We start from the raw sequence: 22616 nt of genomic DNA on the forward strand, positions 1-22616 counted from the left end.
ACATTTGAAAGGAAAGCAAGACCTGGGTTATCCTGGGAATACATTCACAGAAACTGGGCATGGCATGAGGTATAGGAGGGGACTTTTGAGTAAGGAGTAAGAAAATCAGAAGTCTCTGGGGCTGGATGAACTTGAAAAACCCAGAAGCTCTTCCACTCCTTCACAAGCTGAAGGGTAATGAAGATGAGGCCAGGTGGGTTTTCTGTCATCCTCTTTCACTCCTCTTCACTCACCATTCTCAGTCCTACCACCACAGAGCCAGCTCTGGATGGTTCCCAGGTGACAAGAAAACCAGGGATTAGGTAAGGCTGGGGATAGATGACCAATCAATCAATCATTAAAAAAGCAAATGTGTACTATATACCAGGCATTTGCTAAACACGAGATAAAAAGAGAGGCAAAAACAGTCCCTGCCTTCTGGAAGTTCACATTCTAATGGAAGAGACAACTGAAAATTACTAGGTATATACAGGAGATACAAAGAAAAGTGGAAGACAGTCTCAGTGAGGAAGGCATTAGCATTAGCAGGGAACTAGGAAAGGCCTCCTGCAGAAAGTAGAATTTAAGCTGAGTCCTATAGGAAGCCAAGGAGAAATGGTAAGGGAGAAGAACATTCCAGGCATGGGGGACAGCCAGTGCAAAGGGTTAGGGATGGGAAATGGAGTATTCCATGTGAAGAGCAGTAGGACAATGCAGCTAGGTCGTTGAATACTGGGGTATGGGGTGAAGTTTAAGAATCCTGGAAAAGTAGGAAGAGACCAGGTTGTGAAGGGTTTTAAATGCCAAAAAGAGAACTTTCATTTATCCTGGAGGCAATAGGGAGTGACTAATATTTCTCAAGGAAATGGGGGGAAAGAGGGTGACCGGGTCATACCTGTGTTTTAGGAGAAGCACTTTGACAGATGAGTGGGATGATGGATTGCAGCAGGAAGAGACTTACAAAAGGGAGAGAAATTAGAAGGCTATTGTAATAGTCCAGTTGAGAGGTGAAGAGGATCTAAGCCATGATGGCTGCTTAAATTGAGAGATGGGGACATATATATGAAATACTGTGAAAGCAGTAACAATAAGATTCAGCAATGGATTGGATACATTTGGGAAGTGATAATGAAGAGTTGCAAATGACACAAGCTATGAGGCTGGGTGACTGGGAGGATGATGGTGTTCTCATTGCTAATAGGGAAGTGAAGAAGAGGGCAGGATTTGGCGAAGGATGGATGATGAGTTCCATTTTTGAAATGTTGAATTTGGGTTGCTTGTGAGACATCCAGTTTGAGGTGATTCAGGTCTACAGCATCCACTCAGTGGAGAAGGGGAAGGTACAGGACAAAAGGGAGGGAAATCCAAAGAAGTAATAATGGTAGGGGAAGAAATGATTCTGTGGTTACCAGCTGATCCTCATACATATATATATATATATATATATATATATATATATGAGAGAGAGAGAGAGAGACTGACTATATATATATCCTATATATATCCAAGATGGCCTGTCCTTATACAATGACAGCCTTGAACTGAAAACTATGGTCATCAACCTATAGAACTCACTGAATTTTGCCAGGCTCATAATCTATCTATACCATAAACTGAGAAGGAATTGGGTGCCAAAGCCATATCCAAGGGTCCTCTGGCTCCTAGCTCTCAGTACTCTCTTAATGACCTTAGTTGGACTAGGTAATATCTAAGGTCCTTTCTGGAGCTACAAATTCTCTGTCAAAGGACCCTTCTAGCTGAGATTAGGTATGTATAAAACTTTATAAACTTAAAGCACTATAAAAATGTCAGCTGTCATCATGATTATTCCACATTCTATGAAGAGTTATATTAAAAATCATGCTACTGGCCAATCATCAATAGAGACTTTGCTTTTATTTTTCCATCAGTAGTGATCCATTTATGTTGATACATCCCAATTCTCTAGAGCAAACATCTTTGGAGCTCTGGCCTCCTATTTGGGGGATAACTGGTAAAGATTAGGGAATTACATTGTGGCCTTGGAGCAGAGCAGTAAATGCTGATGAATTGCTCTAAGCATTTAGGAGTCTAGATGGTCTTCTTGAGTGTTTGAGGGAGTTTTATTTACTTATCAGAGAAATAATCCCAGAATGAGGGTTAGTCTGTTTGTATTCACTTCAATATTTGAAAGATCCCTGATTTGATCTGTGTGGGTAGGTACTCCCTCCACAGAGGCAGCTCACAGCCTCTTAGTAGGCTGTCTTCATGAGTTACTGCAGCCAAAAGAATTCATCACCCAATGGCCAACCCTCTGGTGTTTATCCTCTCCCCATTTAGCTCGTCTGGTTGTTGGATGACAGATACAGTCTGTTGCCAGGCCTATACTCAAATCCTTTCCAGCTTGGTAGGAACAAACAGAGCCTATGTTGTCTCTTCTGGTCTAGCCTTAAGAAACCCAGGGTCATCACCAAAGAATGATTAGTAGCATCTCAATCAAGGAACCCACATCATGCACAGAAATTTAAAGTTTCCTTGGGGAATTACAGTTATGTATGAGTCTCTGTGTGTTTGGATGAAGGGGAGAAGTAAGACGGGACTTTGAGGGCCAACGGTTGAAATCCTCAATACTTGGTCAGAAGCAAAGTAATTCAAAGAGGGGAAAAATTTTGGAATGATTCCCTTGCACCCCCCCCACCTCTATACTCAGCCACTAGGAACCTCTTAGCTTTTTGCTTTGTAACCTGGGATTATGGGTGCTTTTCTGAGACACAGAAAGCACCCCTAGATTGTCTGTGTCCTTGCAGTCTCTCTCCATAAGGAAATGGGTACTTGTCCCTTCCCTAGGGGAACTCCAAACCAACTTGGCTTGCGGGTGGAGTCATGGCCCAACGTTGCCAGCACCATTGACAAACTTGAGCACATCCCGGGGAAGGTGACCAGGCTGGAATGGGTGCTCAAGACCATACCATCCAAACATGAGTTGAAGGAACTAGGGTTTGTTTAGCCTGGAAAAGAAAAGGCTTTAGAGCTATACAGGATATCTGACTTCAGATCCTTGAAAGGCTTAAAGAATTGGGCTTACACTTTTTTTGCTTGGCCCCAGAATGACAGCCAATGGGTCCAAGGGGCAGAGAAGCATATTTCAGCTCGATAGAAGGAAAAAATTCCAAGAATAGAATGGAGTGAACTGATGGGTAGCAAGTTCTCATATCACTTGTATCTGGAAACTAGAGCCAGAAGACCACTTTTCAGAAATATTATAGAAGGTATTCATGGTTCAAATAGGGATAAGACTAGAATCAAACTACATAACTAGCACTAGACTCTCTCCTAACTTTTAGTGCCATGTCACCTACTGCTTTTTGAATATCTAGAGCGAGATTCCGGTGCATAGTTCACATTCAGCATGTTGAGAATATAACTCATTATCCTTCCCTCCAAACTATCTCTTCTTCCCAATTTACCTCTTACTGTCAGAGGCTCCACCACCCTCTCAGGCTCACAACATCGATGTTGTCTTCAACTGCATGTTTCTACCCACCCCACATATCTAACTCATCACCAAATCCTGTCATTTCTGCCTTCATAACATCCCTCATACACATTCTCTTCTCTCGACTCACATAGCTACTACCTTCAATCAGGCCCTCATGATTTCTCACCTTGTCAGTACCCTTCATATTGGTCTTCCTGCCTCATCTCTTTTTACTTCAAATCATTCTTTACTCAGCTGCCGAAATGATTCTCCTAAAGCATAGATCTGGTCTTATCACCCTTCCCTACTCAATCAACTCCAGTGGCTACCAATTACCTCTCTGATCAAATATAAAGTCCCTCTATTTGGCATAAAACGCTCTTCATACAACCACGTTTCCAGTTTTATTACACTTAATTCTCCTCTACACACTCCATCATTAAGTCAAACTGTCCTGCTACTTATTGTTTCTCTCATACGACATTCCATTTCCCATCTCTTCACCAAGCCTGTAATGTTCTTCCTCTTTACCTAGGCCTCTTAGCTTCTTTGGCTTCCTTCCAGTCTTAAATCACATTTCACTTTCTGCAATACTCCTACTAGTAGCAGCTACCCTCTGAGATTTTCTTTCATCTATGCTCTATATCTCATGTACATTCGTAGCTATTTACATGTTCTCTCTCTCATTAGAATATGAGCTCATGTGAAAGCAAAGATTGTCTTTGCCTGTATTTGTATTCCCAGCACAGTGCCTTAAAAGCTTGACTGATTGACTGAAGATATCTAAGGCTCCTTCCAACTTTGATGTTCTACACTTTCATATTGCTCTGGTTATAGATTCACATCCTCATCACATTCTCCTTTAGCAGAGAGAATAGCCTCCTTTTTTTCTTTAGAAACAGGAATAAAAGATGAGAGAATTGTAAAGTCTTAGAAAAATTATGAACTATGGAGTAGAGAAGGGAGATGATGGCAAATGGCCTCTATTTTGCAACTAAAATAGGAATCAAGGACTTCTATGGGGGGGTGAAAGGAAAAAAGAATTAAAGGAAGAAAGTTTGTAATAAACATTAAGAAGAATAGAATAGAGTCAGTCAAAGAAGAAAAGGTTTCCTTATTTCAACAGTGAGGACTCAGTTGAGAATGTAGCATGTAATAGACCCGGTCAATGTGGTGGTGTGACACCTCCAACTTTCAAAGGAAAAAATAGAAATTATTACTGACAATGTGAGAAGCTGTTCAAATTTCTTAAAAGATCAAGAAATGTGCATCAGAATAATATTTAAGATACCATCTTGCACCCATTAAATTGGCATAAATGGCAAAAAAAGATAAAAATCCAGTGTTGACAGGGCTACAGAAATATAAACACTATCCTACATTGTTGATGGAACTCTAAACAAATACATTTTTTTGAGAACAAGCTGGCAGTGTATAAATAGGAGTCACAAAACTGATGGTCCTATTGCTTGGACTATATTCTAAATATATTACTAGAAGAACAAAAAAGGACCACAGAATGATCAAAGAAAGAGGAAAAGGATAGATATATACAAAAATATTTATAGCAGCTCTTTTTTGTGGTGACAAAGAACTAGAAAATAAGGAGGTTCCATCAGTTGGAGCATAGCTGAACAAATTATGGTACAGTATAATGAAGTACTATTGTGTTGTAAGAAATGATAAAGGGAATAGTTTCAAAGAAACTTAGGAAGACTTGGATGAAATGATACAGAGTGAAGTCACGAATAAGGATTCATACAAAAACAAAATTTTAAAGACAAATGACTTTAAAAGACCTTAGAATCCTCATTTATGCAATAATCAACCACAATTACAGAGAAGTCAGGATGACACATATTAATTACCTCCTGCCGGAGAGATGATGGAATCGGGTGCAGACTGAGACGCGTTTTTCTAGACATGACCAATATGAGAATTTGTATGGCTTGGCTATGTGTATTTGTTGCAAGGGTTTTGTTTTTCTTTTTGTCAAATGGAGGGAGATGGAAGAAAGAAAGAAATAGATTTTATTCATTTAAAAAAATAATTTCTTTTATAAGAAGAAAAAAGTCTACCTCTGCAAAATACGTATTTGTTATTCAGTCATTTCATTTGTGTCTGACTCTTCATGACCCCATTTTAAGGTTTTCTTGCCAAAGATACTGGAGTGGTTTGCCATTTCCCTCTCCAGCTCATTTTATAGGAGAGAAACTGAGTCAAATATAGTTAAGTGACTTGCCCAAGGTCACACAGCTAGTAAGTGTCTGAGACCAGATTTGAACTCAGGGAAAGGAATCCTCCTGACTTCAGGCCTGGTACTCTATCCATTGTACCACCTGGCTACCTTAAGAGAGATGGATGATAACTTTTGTTGTTCAGGTATTTCTGACTCTTTGTGACCCTATTTGGTGTTTTCTTGGCAAAGATACTGGAGTGATTTGCTATTTCCTTCTCCAGCTCATCTTTCGGAGGAGGAATCTGAAACAAACAGGGTTTAGTGACTCACTCAGCATCACACAGCTAGTAACTGTCTGAGGCTAGATTTGAACTCAGGTCTTCTGGTACTCTCTCCACTGTGCCACTTAGATGCCCCCAAAATACATATAGTTGTTTTATTTATAGTAATAAAAATGGGGAAAATATCTAACGACTGAGGAATACTGACTAAATTATGGTATGTCGATATAATAGAGAATTATGATACCATAAAGAGGACACGTATGAAGAATCCAAGGAGATATAAAAAAATCATGTGGAAATGATGCCTTAGGAGAAGCAGCATAGTACAGGAGAAAGTGCACTTACTCCAGTCAGAGGACTTGAGTTCAAATCCTATCTCTGATGAAACGGGCTGGACTAGATGGCCTCAGAGGTTACTTCTAGCTTTATGAGTCTATGATCTATATAATGATGCAAAGTAAGGGCAATATACCCTATATTGTTAAAAAAAATAAAAGGCAATAGAGTTTTGTTAGGATACAGATGGTACAGGAATGATAGTAATAATCACTGACATTTATTTAGTACTTTAAGGTTCACAAAGCATTTTACATGCATTGCCTCACTTTATACACAGACCAAATGTATTTTTATTTTGTTAAGCATGTGCTATTTTTTAATCAAAATGTCAATATCTCACATTTTGTTGTTTTATTTGGAGACTTGCCCGATATTTCATTTGAGTGCTAGGATATATTATGGATATTAAGTATACAATAACTTAATAAGAAAGGTATCATCAGGGGAATGTGTGACTACAAAAGTACATAGGTGATCATGGGCCAAGCATGAGGTATAAGAGAGAGACATCATAAGTGCTTCACTGGCATCTATGAAATAGTAAAAGATGTCAAGGAAGGCATCCAGCATGTTGGATAGTTCTACTATGGAGGATTTTATGGAAAGTCATAGACAAGAATCACATTAGAGAAGAAGGTGTGGAGGGGAGCTCACATTGCTAAAATCACAAATCCACAGACCTATCAAAGGAGTCCATATAGTGTCAGTATGTCAGCTCCTTGAGGTAATGGACCATGTCATGTCCAGATTTGGATATATGCCCCACTGCACCCAATACAGGGCTTTGCATATTTTAGGTATTCAATAAATTCCTGTTGAATGAGCAAACAAGTGAATGAATGTGAGTGAGTGATTCTAACATTCAAATGCCACAAAAATGCTGTACTTTTATATAAATTTAGCAAAGTCTAGGCAATAAATCAATTTTCATGGGTTGATGAAATTTCCTGATATTTCTCAGTGGAGTCTGGCTCAAAAATTTTTTTCACTGCAAACTTAATAAACTTAAAATTTGGTCAACATTTTTTTTAGCGGGTGTTAATTTTTAGAGCTGCCCAGATACTTCCCTTGCAATTGACCAATTTATGGACAAAATGAGAACTGGCCTTTAGAACTGAAGTCCCAGTCTTCCCATAACATTTGAACCATGTCATGCTTGCCTTTTAGAACAGTTGGGAGGGGAAAGGGGAGGGGTGGAAGACAGGCAAAAGAAGTTTGTTTGCCTCTGGGGAAGACAGGCAAGTGAAGTTTGTTTGCCTCTGGGGAAGACAGGCAAGTGAAGTTTGCCTCTGGGGAAGACAGGCAAGTGAAGTTTGTTTGCCTCTATTTCTGTCCATGATGTCATTTCCCTTTGCACCAAAGGTAGCTCAATTCACATTCTTATATTGGCTTTCATTTCAGGAATTTATCTTCTGGATTTAATCTACATTGATTCTGCATACCCAGCTTCAGGAAGCATCATGGAAAATGAACAAAGATCTAATCAGATGAACAATATTCTGCGAATAATAGCTGATTTACAAGTCTCCTGTAGCTATGGTTAGTAATTTTATATATCAAAACAGTAGCCTCTTTTCTCCAGAACAGTCCAGTAGAAAGTTTGTACTAAAGTGCCTTCCCCACCAGAAATCTTTAGGTCCCATCATCATCACCATCATCATCATCATCATCATCATCACTCCTCATATTTCTATAGAACTCTAAGGTTTACAAAGCACTTTCCCTACAACAACCCTGTGAGGGAGGGAGTACCCTCATTTTACAGATGAGAGAATTGAGGCACTAGGATCATAAACATAATAAATGGCAGAGCTGAGATTTGAACTCAAGCAGGTCTCCTGAATCCAAGTCAAATATACATCTCTCTACACTTCCCCACCCAATATAAATCTTCATTTTAATAATTGAAACAGATGCTGTAGGAATTCATAGGAAAGCCAAGAAGTTACTGTTGCCAGTTTCACTCCTCTGCTTCCTTCCATGGTTATATCCATGACATCATGGAACATAAAGACATTGCAGTTTAGTGGAAAGAGAACTAGATTTGGAGACAGAAAACCCAGATTGGAATCTTGGCTCACCACTTCCTACATATATGACCTTTTGTTCTCCAGGCCTCTGTTTCCTTACCTGAAAGTGAGGGGGTTCACTATATGATCACTAAGGTCTAACCCAGAGGGGAAGTGTGTAGGAAATGATAGTCTTCCAAATAAGAAAACTTGGTTTGCTCTCCCTTCTTACCTCACCATAGCAACCACTAGTGAAGTGTTTGGACCCAGGCTTAGTGAGTGTTTGAACCAATACATCCATATCCCCAACACCCCAGATGTTATTCTATTAACATTTGATGTCTTGTTCTGGAGGATTTTAGTTAGATGCAAAATAATCAAAGAATATGTGTTTAAAAGTAAAGAATGGAGGAAAAGATTTGATTTAACCCATATTAAGAACCATCCTGGGATTTCCAAACTTCATTTGAGATTTAGGAAACAAACCAGCCAATCTTGGGAGCATTACTTAGGGAAATTGGCAAGGAAGGCACCAGTCCTGCTGTTCTTTCCCCTGGTCACTCATCTGGAATATTGTGGTCAGCTCTGGATGCCATGTTTTAGAATAGGCATTGACAAACTGGAATTAGTCCAGAGGATGGAGAAAGGATGGGAAACCTTGCCATAGGTAAACTGGTTAAAACAATGAAAGTCAGTGTGGTTAGTTAGTCTGGAGGAAAGAAGGAGAGACATGATGTCTTTCTTCAGATTCTGAAAGGCTATAATAGAGATTAGAACTTTTTCTACTCGACTCAAAAGAGAGCAGGTCTTTGAGTGGAAATTGTAGAAAGGCAGATTTCCATTCATTATAATTGTTAGAAAAGCCTTTCTAACAATTAGAGTGCTCCAAAAGTAGACTGAAATGCCCTGGGGGAAGGGGGAGTTCCCTATTACAGGAGGACTTCAAGTGATAGCTAGATTAATTCTTCTCAGGGATTTTATGGAGGGGATTTCCATTTAAGTAGTGATTGGACTCCTTTCCCTCTAAAATCCCTTATGCCTTTAAGAGTCTATGATTCCATGATCACTTTGGTGCAATGGAAATCTAGCCTTTGTTTTCCTTCAAGAAACTTACTCGTAGCTTCTTTCCCTATGTAACTTTCCTATTTTAAAACTTATTAATAGAATCCTACCTTTTTTTGTAAATGGAATATGCACAGCCTCATGGGATCATAGAATGTTAGAGCTGGAGGGGCCCCTGGAACATTAGAGGATTAGAACATGGAACATACAGGGCTAGAGTTAGGAAGGGCCTTAAAACATAGGATTTTAGAACACAAAAATAGAATGTCGGAGCTGGAAGGGGCAGGATTGCAGAGTCCCAGAATGTCAGTAAAATTGTTCTTGAAGGTCGTCTAGTCCAACCTCTACCTGCACAGGAATCCCCTTAGTAATTTTTGTTTGCTGTACAACATGATATATTCCCAGCAAAATCCAATGATAATGATAGTAATTAATTTGGATTTATATAGCAACTTTACTCACTCCCTACTGCTAAGCCTAGTAACCTCCTTATTTGGTTGTTTTTAGTTAGTGTGCCAGAACTGTTTTTGGAAGAATCTTTAATTTTAAAATCTTTTTTTAAAAATCAATTAAAATTGATTGGGGGAGGGAGGAGGCATGGAGGTTGAGGCAGGGTGCAGGGGCATGATGAATATGCAGCTCTCTGGGAAAAAAAATGTACACACAACACACTTTGTTAGATCTCTTTAATTAACCTTTTCTCCATCCCTTTCTTAAGGCTAATCAATCAGCAAAGTAATAAATCAAGCCCTAATTTGTAGAGTTTGTTGTCCATTTCCAAGATGTAAATGCTCACACTGAAAATGTAGCAATCGGGTCTCCTGAACTCTTTCAAGCTGCCTCCAACGCACTCCTAATAGGGGACCCCAGCCAATTCTTTCAAGTAGCAGAAGGAACTCTTGATGGGGAAACTCCTCTTCCCAATGCTGATTGACACCTGCTTTGTGATTTAGCCTCAGGGAATTGCCTGAAAATAACACTGGAAAATTGTGGATACAAGTAGAAAATTAGCAAATGAGAAATGTCATGTTGTGTATGGTACTTGTGAAGGTTCTGAGGAGAAGCCTGCAAGAGGACAGGGAGGACCTAGATTATACAATAAGCATAGATCCCAAAGAGTGGTGGTGCCTTCCCTCTGAAGGCCTTCATATTGGACAGTTACACTTAAGTTATGCAGGTCATGTTTATTCTTCAATTCAGAGGATCACTATGATTGCCTGAGAACTAGATTCAGTACAGCCTGTGCCAGCAAGAAAAGGCAAAACCCTCAATCCTTTGAAGCAAATGTTCCAAATACCAGAACTTTGGGGGCAAGTTTTGTTTTATTTTTTTAAATAAACAAACAGTCCAATAATGGAGTTGTTTTCTAGATCTCTAAAAATAACACATATCTAGTTGCAAAGCATTTTTATACCCATTGTCTTATTTGATTCTCTCTTGACAACCCTGTGAAATAGCTATTTCAAATCTCATTGCCCCCATTTGACCGAATAAGGGAATAAGGGAAAGGAACAGCCTACTATGTGCCTAATACTGTGCTGGGAGGCACTATTATTATCCCCATTTTACAGATGATGAAACTGAGGCAAGTAGCAGTTAAATGACTTGCCCAGGGTCACACAAGTAGGAAGTGTCTGAGGCCAGATTTGAACTTAGGTCTTCCTGACTCCAGGCTCAACATCCTAGCCACTATGTCAAACTGAAGCTCAAAACTAAGGTGATTTTCACATAACTAATAATTGGTGGGGCTGAACACAAGTCTCCTGAGTTAGTCAGTCAGTAAACATTTGTAATATGCCTACTACTCCTACTATGTGCCAGACATACAAAGATACAAAGAACAACCGAAGATATTCCCCGCCCTCAAGGAGTCCAAGTCCGATATCCTTCTCAGTGCAATATACTGCCCTTTGTCCAAGGCCATAGACCCTAGCTTTGGTGACATTTCAATGTTAATTGCAAAGGTGTCTCTAATGAGTCATTTCAGTTATGTCTGAGTCTCCATGACCCCATTTGGGATTTTCTTGGCAAGGATACTGGAGTAGTTTGCTGTTTCCTTCTCCAACTCATTTTACAGATGAGGAAACTGAGGTAAACAGGGTTAAGTGACTTGCCCAAGGTCACACAGCTAGTAAGTGCCTGAGGCTGAATTTGAACTTAAAAAGAGGATTCTAGGCCCAGCACTATATCCACTGTACCACCTAGCTGAAGATTTTTTTCATTGTTGAACTGATCTGTTGGGTTTTTTTTTTAACATATGATAATAACTTATGTTTAGAAAGTTATAAGTCATTGGCTTTTTTATTTGATAATTCATTAAAGAGTACTTTTCACTGATCCCAATCAATAGTGTCCCCTAAATGGTCTTTCCTGTGTCTCAGAAAACAAATATGAATGAATCTATACCAGTTGGAGAAACCTGGGCTTCAGTCCCTCCCCAGACCTCCTTTTTTGTTCACTTAATTGGTTTTATTTTTTCCAATTACATATAAAGATAGTTTTCAATATTTACTTTTGTAAGATTTTGAGTTCCAAATTTTTTTCTCCCTCTCTCCATTTCCTCCTCCCCAAGATGGCAGGCAATCTGATACAGGTTATACATACACAATCAAAACATATTTCCACATTAGTCGTGTTGTGAAAGAAGAATCAGAACAAAAGGGAAAAACCACAAGAAAGAAAAAACAAAAACAAAAAAGAAAGAAAAATAATATGCTTTAACCTGCATTCAGATTCCATAGTTCTTTCTCTGAATGTGGATAGCATTTTCCATCCTGATTCTTTTGGAATTGTCTTTGACCATTGTATTGCTGAGAAGATCTAAGTCTATCAAAGTTAATCATTGCACAATGTTGCTGTTACTGTGTACGATGTTCTCCTGGTTCTGCTCACTTCGCTCAGCATCATTTTGTGCAAGCCCTGACCTCCTTGCAAGGGCATATCCCCAAAGATAAGGTACCTGTACATACAGTTCACAAGCCATAGGATGACAGAAATATGTCTAGGCAAGTAGCAGGTCATGTGAAAAAGAGATGGAGGTCTGAATGAGCTGTAAGATAATATTAATATTAATAGCTAGTATTTATATGGCACCTACTATGTAGCAGGCACTGTGCTAAGCACTTTACAGATATTAACTCATTTGATCTTCACAACAATCATGGAAGGTAGGTGCTATTCTTATCCCCTTCTTACAGTTGAGGACAGAGGTTAAGTGACTTATCCAGGGTCACACAGCTGGTAAGTGGCTGAGGCGAAATTTGAGCTCAGGTCCTCCTGACTCCAAGGCCCAGTTCCGTATCTACTGAAGCACCTAGTTGCCTGACAATATACAATGAACATAAGTCAACCATGTGATATAGCAACTAAAAATATGATGTCATTTTAATCTGTCCTAATAGAAGCCAAGTGTTCGAGTCTCACTGACCAATGCACTGGACAGGCACCCCCTCCCTGCCTCTTGCTGAGTATCATGGTCAATTCTTTGCACCACATCTTAGGAAGGACATGGATGAGCTGGAGTTCACCCAGAAGACGTGACCAAGTTAAGGAATTAGAACCCAGAACACATGGAAGAGGTCCAGGCTGAAAACTCAAGCTCTGCCACCTGTGGGACCTTGAGCAAGTCACCTCACCCCCAATTTGAGCTTCAGTTTCCTCATCTGTAAAATGAGAGGGCAGACTAAATGACTTTTCAGATCCCTTCCAGCTAAATTCAAGGATCCTATGAATGAGAAGGAAATGAAAATGAGTATGGTATAGTGCAGCGGTATCCAACTCGAATAGAAATGAACCACTGCCTGCCACATAGTGACTTAGAAAACCGTATATTAACATTATCTATTGCTTATTGCACTTTTGTTTATTTTGTTAAACATTTTCTGATGATATTTTAACTTAGCTTAGTCCTAGGGGGGTGGTCTTGAGTTTAAATCCTCTGGTATAGTGGATAGAGAACTGGCCTTGAAAACTGGAAGACCTAGCAGCTAGGTGGCGGAGTGTATAGAGCACCGGCCCTGAAATCAGGAGGACCTGAGTTCAAACCCAGACTCAGACACATAACACTTACTAGCTGTGTGACCCTGGGCAAGTCACTTAACCCCATTGCCTAGCCAAAAAAAAAAAAGAAAAAGAAAACTGGAAGACCTGGGGTCAAGTCCACCTCTTGGCACATCCTGGCAGTGTGATCCTTGGAGCAAGTCATTTACCTTCTCTGTATTCTAGGGGACTCTCTAATATTATCTTTTTTTGAAATTACTAGGTAATCATCTAAAATTTAATTTAATTTTTAAAATTCATAAACATTTATTTTGTCTCTTACCCACCCAACTCTGCTGCCATCATGAAAAAAAACTGTAATAAATATTCATAATCTAAGATTGTAAGTTGTAGAGAAGGTGCTGGCCTACATTGTAAAAAGGTGTTTCCTTGGCCAGAAGTTCCCTTTAACATTGAAATTGCCCATTCACTATTCACTAAGAGAAAGCTTAGGAGTGATATGATCATTGTCTTTTTTTTTCCCTTTTTTTTTTAAGGCAATTGGGGTTAAGTGACTTGCCCAGGATCACACAGCTAGCAAGTGGCAAGTGTTTGGTTTGAGGCTGAATTTGAACTCAGGTCCTCCTGACTTCAGGGCCGGTGCTCTATTCACTGCACCACCTAGCTGCCCCCGATCATTGTCTTTTAAGTATTTGAATTGTCATATGGAAGAAGGACCAGAATCACTCTTCCAGGCACAAGAGAGCAGAATTGTGGGCAATGATATAGAGATATAGATTTTAATTTCACTAAGGAAAAACTTCCCAGCAATAAAAACTATCCAAAAGTGACATAAACTATCTCAGGAGGTAACAGGCTCCCCATCACTGGGATCTTCAAGCAGACTGATGACCACTTGTTGGAGATACTAGAGCAGGGATCTCTGTTTAGGGGTAAATTGGATTATATGACCTCTGGGGCCCCTTACAGCTCTGAGATTCTTGTATTCTGTGAATCGCTGCTGGGGCCCTGGTCTTAAGTACACCAGCAGCATTTGGGGTACCATACCAAGATGATATCATAGGTAGAGAAATCTCCTGATTCTTCTGTGGTTGACCCATTGGTGGGTGAGTCCTGACCTCTTGTTTCTGTTGAAAAATATGGAACTTGGATCACCTAGAACTTGGAGCTCTATAGAAATACTAATTGCCTCAGGATAGGGTGACTGTGTCCAGTGGGGAGAAGTAGAAGAGACGTCTTAGGCTAATAAGAGATACTTTTTTCCTAAAATGGAGATTTTGCATGGCTTTCCTTTTGATACCAAAGATGCCAAAAAATGGAAGGGAAAAGAGTTAAGAGCATGCTGACAGGTAAACACCTATAGCTGCTACCTCTGACTCAACGTAACTGCAAATGAACTCCTTCTTTCTCATTTTCCCTCTACTCCACACCACTGCCATATTTTCTGTTTTTGGTGATGACATTCCATCCTCCCAGGCATTCCATGAAGACCTCAGAATCATCCTTGACTCTTTCCTCTTCCTCTCCCAACCCCCGACCAATCAACTGCCAAATTCTGTTGTTTCCATCTCTGAAATTTCTCCTGCATCCATCATCTATTCCCCATTCATATTGTTATCACACTAGTTCAGGTCCTCATCTCTTCTTCCTGGACTATTATAAGAACTTCCTAATTGGACTTCATTTGTCCAGTCTATTCCCTCTATAGCCAACCCTCCACACTTCTTCCAAAGTAGTTTTCCTATTGTATTGTATGTGTCCCTCCTCCCCTCAGAAACCGTGGTTTCCCATTCTCTACCATATAAAGTTGAAATTCCTGATCCTGGCATTCAATGTCTGTCACAATCTGGCTCAAACCAACTTTATCCCATGTTACTTCCCTGATTGTGCTGTACATATCAGACTAGGAAGACAGACTATAGAGGAAATAGACTGGAGACGTGAAGTGCAGTTAGGAGCAACCAAATGGATTACTCTACATCTTTCATTATTATTCTGGCCTTTTTCCTCTCCATGCCGTAACGACTTCCACCACTATTACTACCCCACTCCCCACTATGAATCCTTCTCTTCACTATGAAGTCCTTCTCTTCCTTCAAGCCCCTACTCAGATACTACTTCCACATGAAACCAACCTTCCTCCCTAACCTTCCTCTTTAGCTCTCCACCATCCCATATGAAAATTGTCTCTCCTCCAATTTCTGATAGGATTTTGCCTATACCTCTTCTTTGCACACTTCTCCCATGTGCCATGATTACTTTTATACATGTTCTTCACTCAGATAGTAATCTCCTTGAGGGCAGGGATTGTGTCATTCTTTTTCTTTATGTCTCTACAGTAGCTTTCATAGAGCATTGTTCACAATAGATACTACTTGCTTGATGAATTGAGTCAAATTTTGTTTTTGAAATGAATGTTTTCTCTGATTTTTACAGATCACCTCATAACATTACCACATGTGCAAAAGTATTTGAAGTCTGTTCGCTACATTGAGGAGCTTCAGAAGTTTGTTGAAGATGACAATTACAAGTAAGTCAGACTCGGATAGGAGATGGTCAGCTTGGATCTTTGTGCCAGGGTGATGGCTATCTAGGATTGGAGAGGCTCCGCTGCAATCTAAAATTTCCCTCAGTTCTTACTCTGGGGTAGCTTCGAGCCAAGGGACCCCCAAATAAGCAACCATATTTATAGTCTAGCAAGTCTGAAAAGATGGAAAGTAAACACTCTAAACCACCCTATTTGGTTGATTTTGTCATCAAATAATTTTTTTATGATTTGAGGTTTGAGGTGGGGGGAGGGTTTACTATATTGATCTCATCGGATGATATCGCTCAGGATTTGAAGACCCACTTCAAAATGTCTAACTGGGTAACAACTTAAGATATCTTATTGAGTGACAGGCATACCTTTGTTTCATTGAGTGACTTGACTCAAAATGTCCATCTTGAGTATTAGGGATACATACTTGAGGATATCTCATTGGGTGACACCTTGTGATTTCTCATTGAGTGACATGATTTGAGATATTCATTGGCTAACATGCCTTGCATCATCCAATGTTATAAAACTACATGTTTATTCTGTTCTGTGTCTCGAACTGTCTCTTTTGTGACGTGTCTCAAGTCCTTTCATTGGTTGACACGGTACTAGATATCTCATTGGCTAAGAAACCTTAGTTTGTCTCATTTTGTGATATATCTTGGGTCTTCTCACTGGGTAAGATATGTTGAGATGCCTCATTGGATGACACTTCAAGGGTTCTCTGTTGTCTGGGATTTACAATAATAGGATTGCTAACCTAGTGAACTCTATATACTTTGCTGAACCATTAGAAGAAGTAGTGCATAAGGGGGGAGATGGGCTTTGAAAAGTAAGTGTTTAAGTTAATAAAGAGAAAAAGTGAGTTAGGGAAAGAAAAGAAAAGCTGGATAGGAATGAGATCAGAAGAGGAATAAAAGAAAGGGGGGAGGAGCCAGATAAACAGCAAAGAGAAAAAGGTGGCTCTTCTCAATTCAATCTTGCTTAGCTCCATGAAAAGAAAAGAAACTGAGAGTTCTTGCTGATGTCATGTGTGGCTAAGAAGTCCTGTAACTATAGAGTTTCAGAGCTGGGAATATCCTTAAAGCAAGGAAAATCTCCTGCCCACTACACGAATTCCTCCCTACAAAATTCTTAATAGTTTCTACTTGGACACTTGAAGTGATGGGAAACTCATTACCTTGAGGGTTAGCCCATTCCACTGATGTGTAGCTCTACTTGTTAGACTGTTCTATGTTATAATGAGAAGCAGCATGGTGTAGTAGAACACCTGGGTTCGAATTCCAGCTCTGGCATTTGCTAGTTGTATAAGCCTGGAAAAATCACTTATCCCCTTTGAGCCTCAGTTTCCTTATGTATTAAATGGAGATAATGATATTTGTCATACCTACCTCACAATAGATCACAGCAGTAAGGTCAGGGCTTTGCAAATGTTAAAGTAGTGTACATGAGTTGTTAATATGGAATATGCCTCTCTATGTGATTGTCTTTCCTTGTGCGAGTTAAAATGCACTTTCTCTACCTTCTCTCACCCCACCCTTCCTACCACCACACACACACACACATGCACACACATGTGCACACACACATACACACACACACACACAAAGGCTTCTTGCTTTCAACAAAACTACAACAAAAAACTATAATAATGAACTATGGTACACAGTTGGATGGGTAGTCCATAGGGCTGCTCAATCGGTACATAGATCTTGGCTAGATGTTGAAAATGGATGATGAACTGGGCCTGGAATTAAATAAGAGGAAGAAAATATACCAGATTGCATTTGAGAAATTGTGCATGCTTTTATTTTAAATAGTTTAAACTTCTTCCTGAATTAAAGGACCATCTTTTTAATACCAATATTCTCCTCCTGTAATGCAATGTGACTGTGAACCATGGAGTAACTGTCTCCCAAGAGTTACAGTTGCAGATCGCTACTCCAAAGGCAATGGAGAGATGCATGGTATGGGGTAACACATTACCAGCAAAAAACTGGGTGCCAGAAGACATATTATAAAAAAAGAAGCCCAACTGGAACAGGAGGAGGGCTGGTCATATAGTAAAAGCAGGAGGTAATAGGTGATGAGATGACAACTCGAGATCTGGGAAGGACTTTGGAGGCCGTGGACTCCAACCCCCTTGTTTAAAGATGTGGAAGCTAAAGCCTAGGGAGGTTAAAAGATTTACCTAAGGACATACAGGCAATAAATGTTAAAAATGGGATGTGAACCAGGGTCCTCTGACTTTTGAGCCAGTGCTCTTTGCATCGTATTACAACAGTTTGTTTGTGCCAGTGATGTCCACGTAATCTTTAAAAATCTAAAATGACACTAGCACATAGGCTGAATCCCCTGTGAACAACCATGGGAGAATAAGGACAAGAAATGCCCAATAATTTCCTAAACTAGCTCCCCTTCAAGTCATCCTAGGAATTCCACTTATCAAAACTACAAAGAAGCTAGGTGAGGCTAGGATTGGGGGGCCCTTTTCAATCCCCATAATGCCCCTGTTTGCCATTGAAATCAGCTTGGGGAACAAGACTGAAAGAAAGACTGGATGGAGTTGGAGTAGCTGGTGACCTTTACCGTACTTTCCCTAGTAACCAGAATTGTCTTGCCCCCTTCATGAATATTATGACCCCATTTTATAGATATATATTTTTTAAAAAGCTGAGGGTCCATAAAGTGATTTGCTCAAAGTCATACAGCTAATCAGTATCAGAGCTAGAATTTGAAACCACATTCTCTGACTCCAGGACAACTATTCTTTCTACTAAAACCTCTAACATATTAAAAATTCCCTAATCTAACTGTCCTAACAAGATTGCTTCCAGGAGAGAAACAGTTCCTGTCAACTGCAACCTTTTTCTCATTCCATTAATCTAAATAACATTCAAATAGCCCTGATATTTTACAGGGTCTGCAATCTCTTTGCAAGATGTGATTATAAAATAATGAGGCTAATTTCCCAACTGCACACAAAAATCAACCTTATCTTACTTTGCATTTTATAGTGGTAAGTGCCCTTTTCTAAAAATTTATTTGTGAACAGAAGGACCAATAATTTAACCTTTTATCATTGGTCTAACATCCTAATTCTAAGGGCACAGATCTTAAATAACTTAAAATCTTCAAAGACACCCTAGTACGTGCTGAATAAAACGTGAACTCCTCACTCCGGCGTTCAAGGCATTCCATAATGTCGCTCAGTCTATCTATCCAGCCTTATCTCATACTGTTCCCCTTCATATAGTCTGTATTTTGTCAAGCTGGACTTTGCTGTGTCTTTCACTCTTGTTCTTCCATCTCTTACCTCCATACCTTTGCTCCTACCTCACACTTCCCCCCATACCCATCCATTGAATTACTTTGCTCCCTGGAAGGCACAGCATAGCTGCTTCCCCCTTCAGGAAGTTTTCCCTCAAATTCCAATTGTACCTCCCTCAGGTAAGAGGAACCTCTCATTTGTACCAGCACTTTGCCTCTTCTTGGTGCTTATCTCACCTTTCCTTAAATGATAGTCATTTGCACGCATATTTGATCCTCTTCCCCTTTAGAATTTCTTTTTCTTATTAGATTGTAAGCTTATTAAAACCAGGACTGTCTTTGGGTTCCCAGTACTTAGCCCAGTGCATTATATATTTTAGATACTTAATAAATATTAGTTGGCTCAAATTGAATTCAATTATAATTGCTCCTCAATCATTGTCTGGCACATTGGTAAAGACAGAGCCAGAGAGACATTATTTCATTCCAAATCCTAGTTAATTTATTTTCCTGGATTCTGAATGCAAGCTGTGAAGCTTGTTGGAATATTTTTGTCCACAAAATTCATATGGTAACAAAAAAACAAGGTTCATATAGTGTTAGTATGAGGATGTATGTGACTGTGAGTACGTAGATATGTATGACAGTGTTAAAGTGTAGGTTCGCGGCAACGTGAGAGCGTGTGTGTGGATGTATGTGTGTGAAACTATAAGGACATGTGTGTGAAAATATGAGAGTATATGTGTGTGTGTTATGAGAATGTGAGGGTTCATGTGAGAGGGTGAAAACCTGAGGGGGGTGTGTGTGAGAGAGAAAGAGACAGAGGGGGAGAGAGAGAGAGAGAGAGAGAGAGAGAGAGAGAGAGAGAGAGAGAGAGAGAGAGAGAGAAAGAGAGAATGAGGGTACATGTGCATGTGAGAGTGTGAGGGCATATATTTATGCACATGAATAAACATGTGTAGTATGTGTGTGAGATAGTTGTGGTAGCAAACTGAGGTTGCAAATTGGCTTGCAAAACAGTTTTGTGGTAGCTCCCAATTTTTAGTTACTCTGAACACTCATAAGAACTTTCCTTTTCACATGAAATTTTCCATGTGTGATCTCTGCCCCAGGTTGGATTGGTTGGAATCCAAGTGGCCCTTGTTCAGTTTGATTAAGGGCTAGGGTTGCTTCTTGCTCTTTAATTGTTTTTGATAGAAGCATGGGAGGAGAATCAAGGGGTATTAGAGCTGCAGCTGACCTGAAAACAAAGAACAGTAAAGCTAAAAGGTCACTTGAAGATCAGCAAGTCCAGCATCCCTAGGTTACAGAAAAGGAAACTGAGGTCTAGGAAGTGGAACTGATGTCCCTGAAGTTGCACAGGGAATAATGCAGTGAGTCCATGGAACCAGCCTGTAGTGGGGTCTCAGGCTGGGTATGTGAGGAAGAGAGACACATAAGAGTAATAGGCCCAGGCTCTCCCAGGGGGCTCCAAATTAGTTCTTAATAGATGATTCCTACATTCGCAGCTCTGAGGCAAAAATACTTTTGGATAAGAGTTTTGCCTGAGGCAACCCTGAAGAATGAGCCTCAAGTCTGTGTGTGCCTGAGCTAAGAGAGCAAGGGGCAAAGGAAAAGCACACTGGATTTGGAGTTGGGGCCTGAGTTCAAATCCCAGCTCTGCTATTTATTATTGGTATGACCTTGAGCAAGTTAGTTAACCTCTCTGGGACTCAGTTGCCTCATCTGTAAAATTAGAAAGGTAGTCTAGTCAGGGCTTCTTAAACTTTTTTCCATTTCAACCCCTTCAGCCACCCATATGGGCTCGAGACCCACAGTTTAAGAAGCGCTGGTGGACCGCTCGGGTCCCCTAGGCTCTAAATCTGTGATCTGACATCCAGGATAACACCTTTTGTATCTCCTGTTCGGGTCTTTGGGGCAAGTGAGTTGTTCATGGGCTCGATTTGGTTCCCAATGAAATATAACTGAGTCATGTGTAGTTTGCTGGATCTAGAAAGAGCCTTGAACATCATCAGGTCCAGCTTCTTAATTTTACAAATGAGAAAGCAGAAGTCTTAGATGGGAAAGTGATTTCCTTGAGGTCAGACAGCTAATAAATGGCAACGACCTTGGATTTACCTCTCGGGGTCTGTTTCTTCATCTATAAAATGAGGCATTAAGCTGGATTTCTAAGGTACTAAACCTCAGAGTTGGTTGGAAGAGCTCTCGGAGCTCATATGGCCCAACATGGACCCAAATATAAATCCCCTTTACAATATCCCTGACAACTTGCAGCCTCTGCCTGAAAACCGCTTGCGGAGTCTTTGGAGGGGCCCATTGTACTGGTAGACATCATTTATCGTGAGGGGTTTTTTTCCCTTATGCCGAGCCAAAATCTATAACCCTATAATTTCCTCTCATTGCTCCTATTTCTGTCTTCTGGGGCCAAGCAGAACAAATCTAGTCCCTTATAATTGCCTTTCAAATACAGAGAGTGATTATGAACTGCTTTCTCCTCCCCCCCACCCCCACCCCTGTTTGCTCTTCAAAGACTCCTATAGGACTTTGAGTGTGAAGAAGCAGCCCTAGAGACTGACTAGTACATATCCTTCATTCTGCAGACAAGCTGTGCTCCAGGAAGGTTAAGTCTTGTGCTTACAGAGCATACAATGCTACGTTCAAAGTCAGGGAGACTTGGGTTCAAATCACAATTCTGACAGTTGCTGCCTGTGTTACTGAGGGCGAGCCATTTAACTGCTCTGAGCCTTATTTTCCTCATCTGCAAAATGGGTGTAATTCCTATTATATCCATCTTACAGGGGTCCTCTTATGAGGACCAAAAAAAATCATGTATGTAAAGGGCTCTGTAAACTTTGATGCATTATATTAGCATCAACTATCATTATTATTGTTGTTATTATTATTATTATTACTATTATTATTATCCTTTGTAATTTTAAGCATAGCTCATCATCTACCAGTCCATCGCTGGACTGACTCAATGCACTGTCCTTCTAGCCATACAGTGTAACATTTGTTGTTATTGTTGTTTGTCCTTCATTCTCAAAGAGGACCAATGACATCACGAGGGTGATGTCTTGACTTCTGCGTGAATTGGATTTGAGGGAGGCAGAGCTGCACAAAGTCATCAACCTCGCTCTCTCCTCCAGAGTCATCAGAGTCCAGTGGCAGAACGAAAGTCAAGACAACTGGAGATGGCCCAGGATGCAGTGGGAGACCTTGGCTTTTTTAAACTAAGGTCTTTCCCAGGTCTCAGTTTGTCCGAGGCAACACCCATTCAGTGATTAAGGGCTAAATAAGAACTGAGGCATAAAATGGCCTAGTTTGCCATCACTAGAGAACCAGTCTGGGAGGGGAAGACTCTTGGAGTTTCTAGCCAGAACAGAAAACAGTTGCTGTCTGATAATATGTGAATAGCTAGGTTGAATTCTCATGAATGATTATAGATTCCATTAAGGTAACTCTGTAATGTTCTGGGACTCCATGAAGTTGGTATGAG

General features: G+C 40.1%; 1 protein-coding gene across 5 annotated transcripts in view; it reads left to right on the forward strand.

The window, feature by feature from the left end:
* LOC114047108 (ras-specific guanine nucleotide-releasing factor RalGPS1) overlaps positions 1 to 22616 on the forward strand; it is a 490091-nt gene that overhangs the window by 324684 nt on the left and 142791 nt on the right. For all 5 annotated transcript variants that reach the window (XM_027867848.1, XM_027867845.1, XM_027867844.1 and 2 more), the window contains exons 8-9: positions 7640 to 7777; positions 15745 to 15838. In XM_027867848.1, the coding sequence (XP_027723649.1) occupies positions 7640 to 7777; positions 15745 to 15838 (232 nt within the window). The remainder of the gene's footprint in view (positions 1 to 7639; positions 7778 to 15744; positions 15839 to 22616) is intronic.

This window comes from Vombatus ursinus, unplaced genomic scaffold (assembly GCF_900497805.2).
Source record: "Vombatus ursinus unplaced genomic scaffold, bare-nosed wombat genome assembly UNPS02014786.1, whole genome shotgun sequence".
NCBI classification, from domain to species: Eukaryota; Metazoa; Chordata; class Mammalia; order Diprotodontia; family Vombatidae; genus Vombatus; species Vombatus ursinus.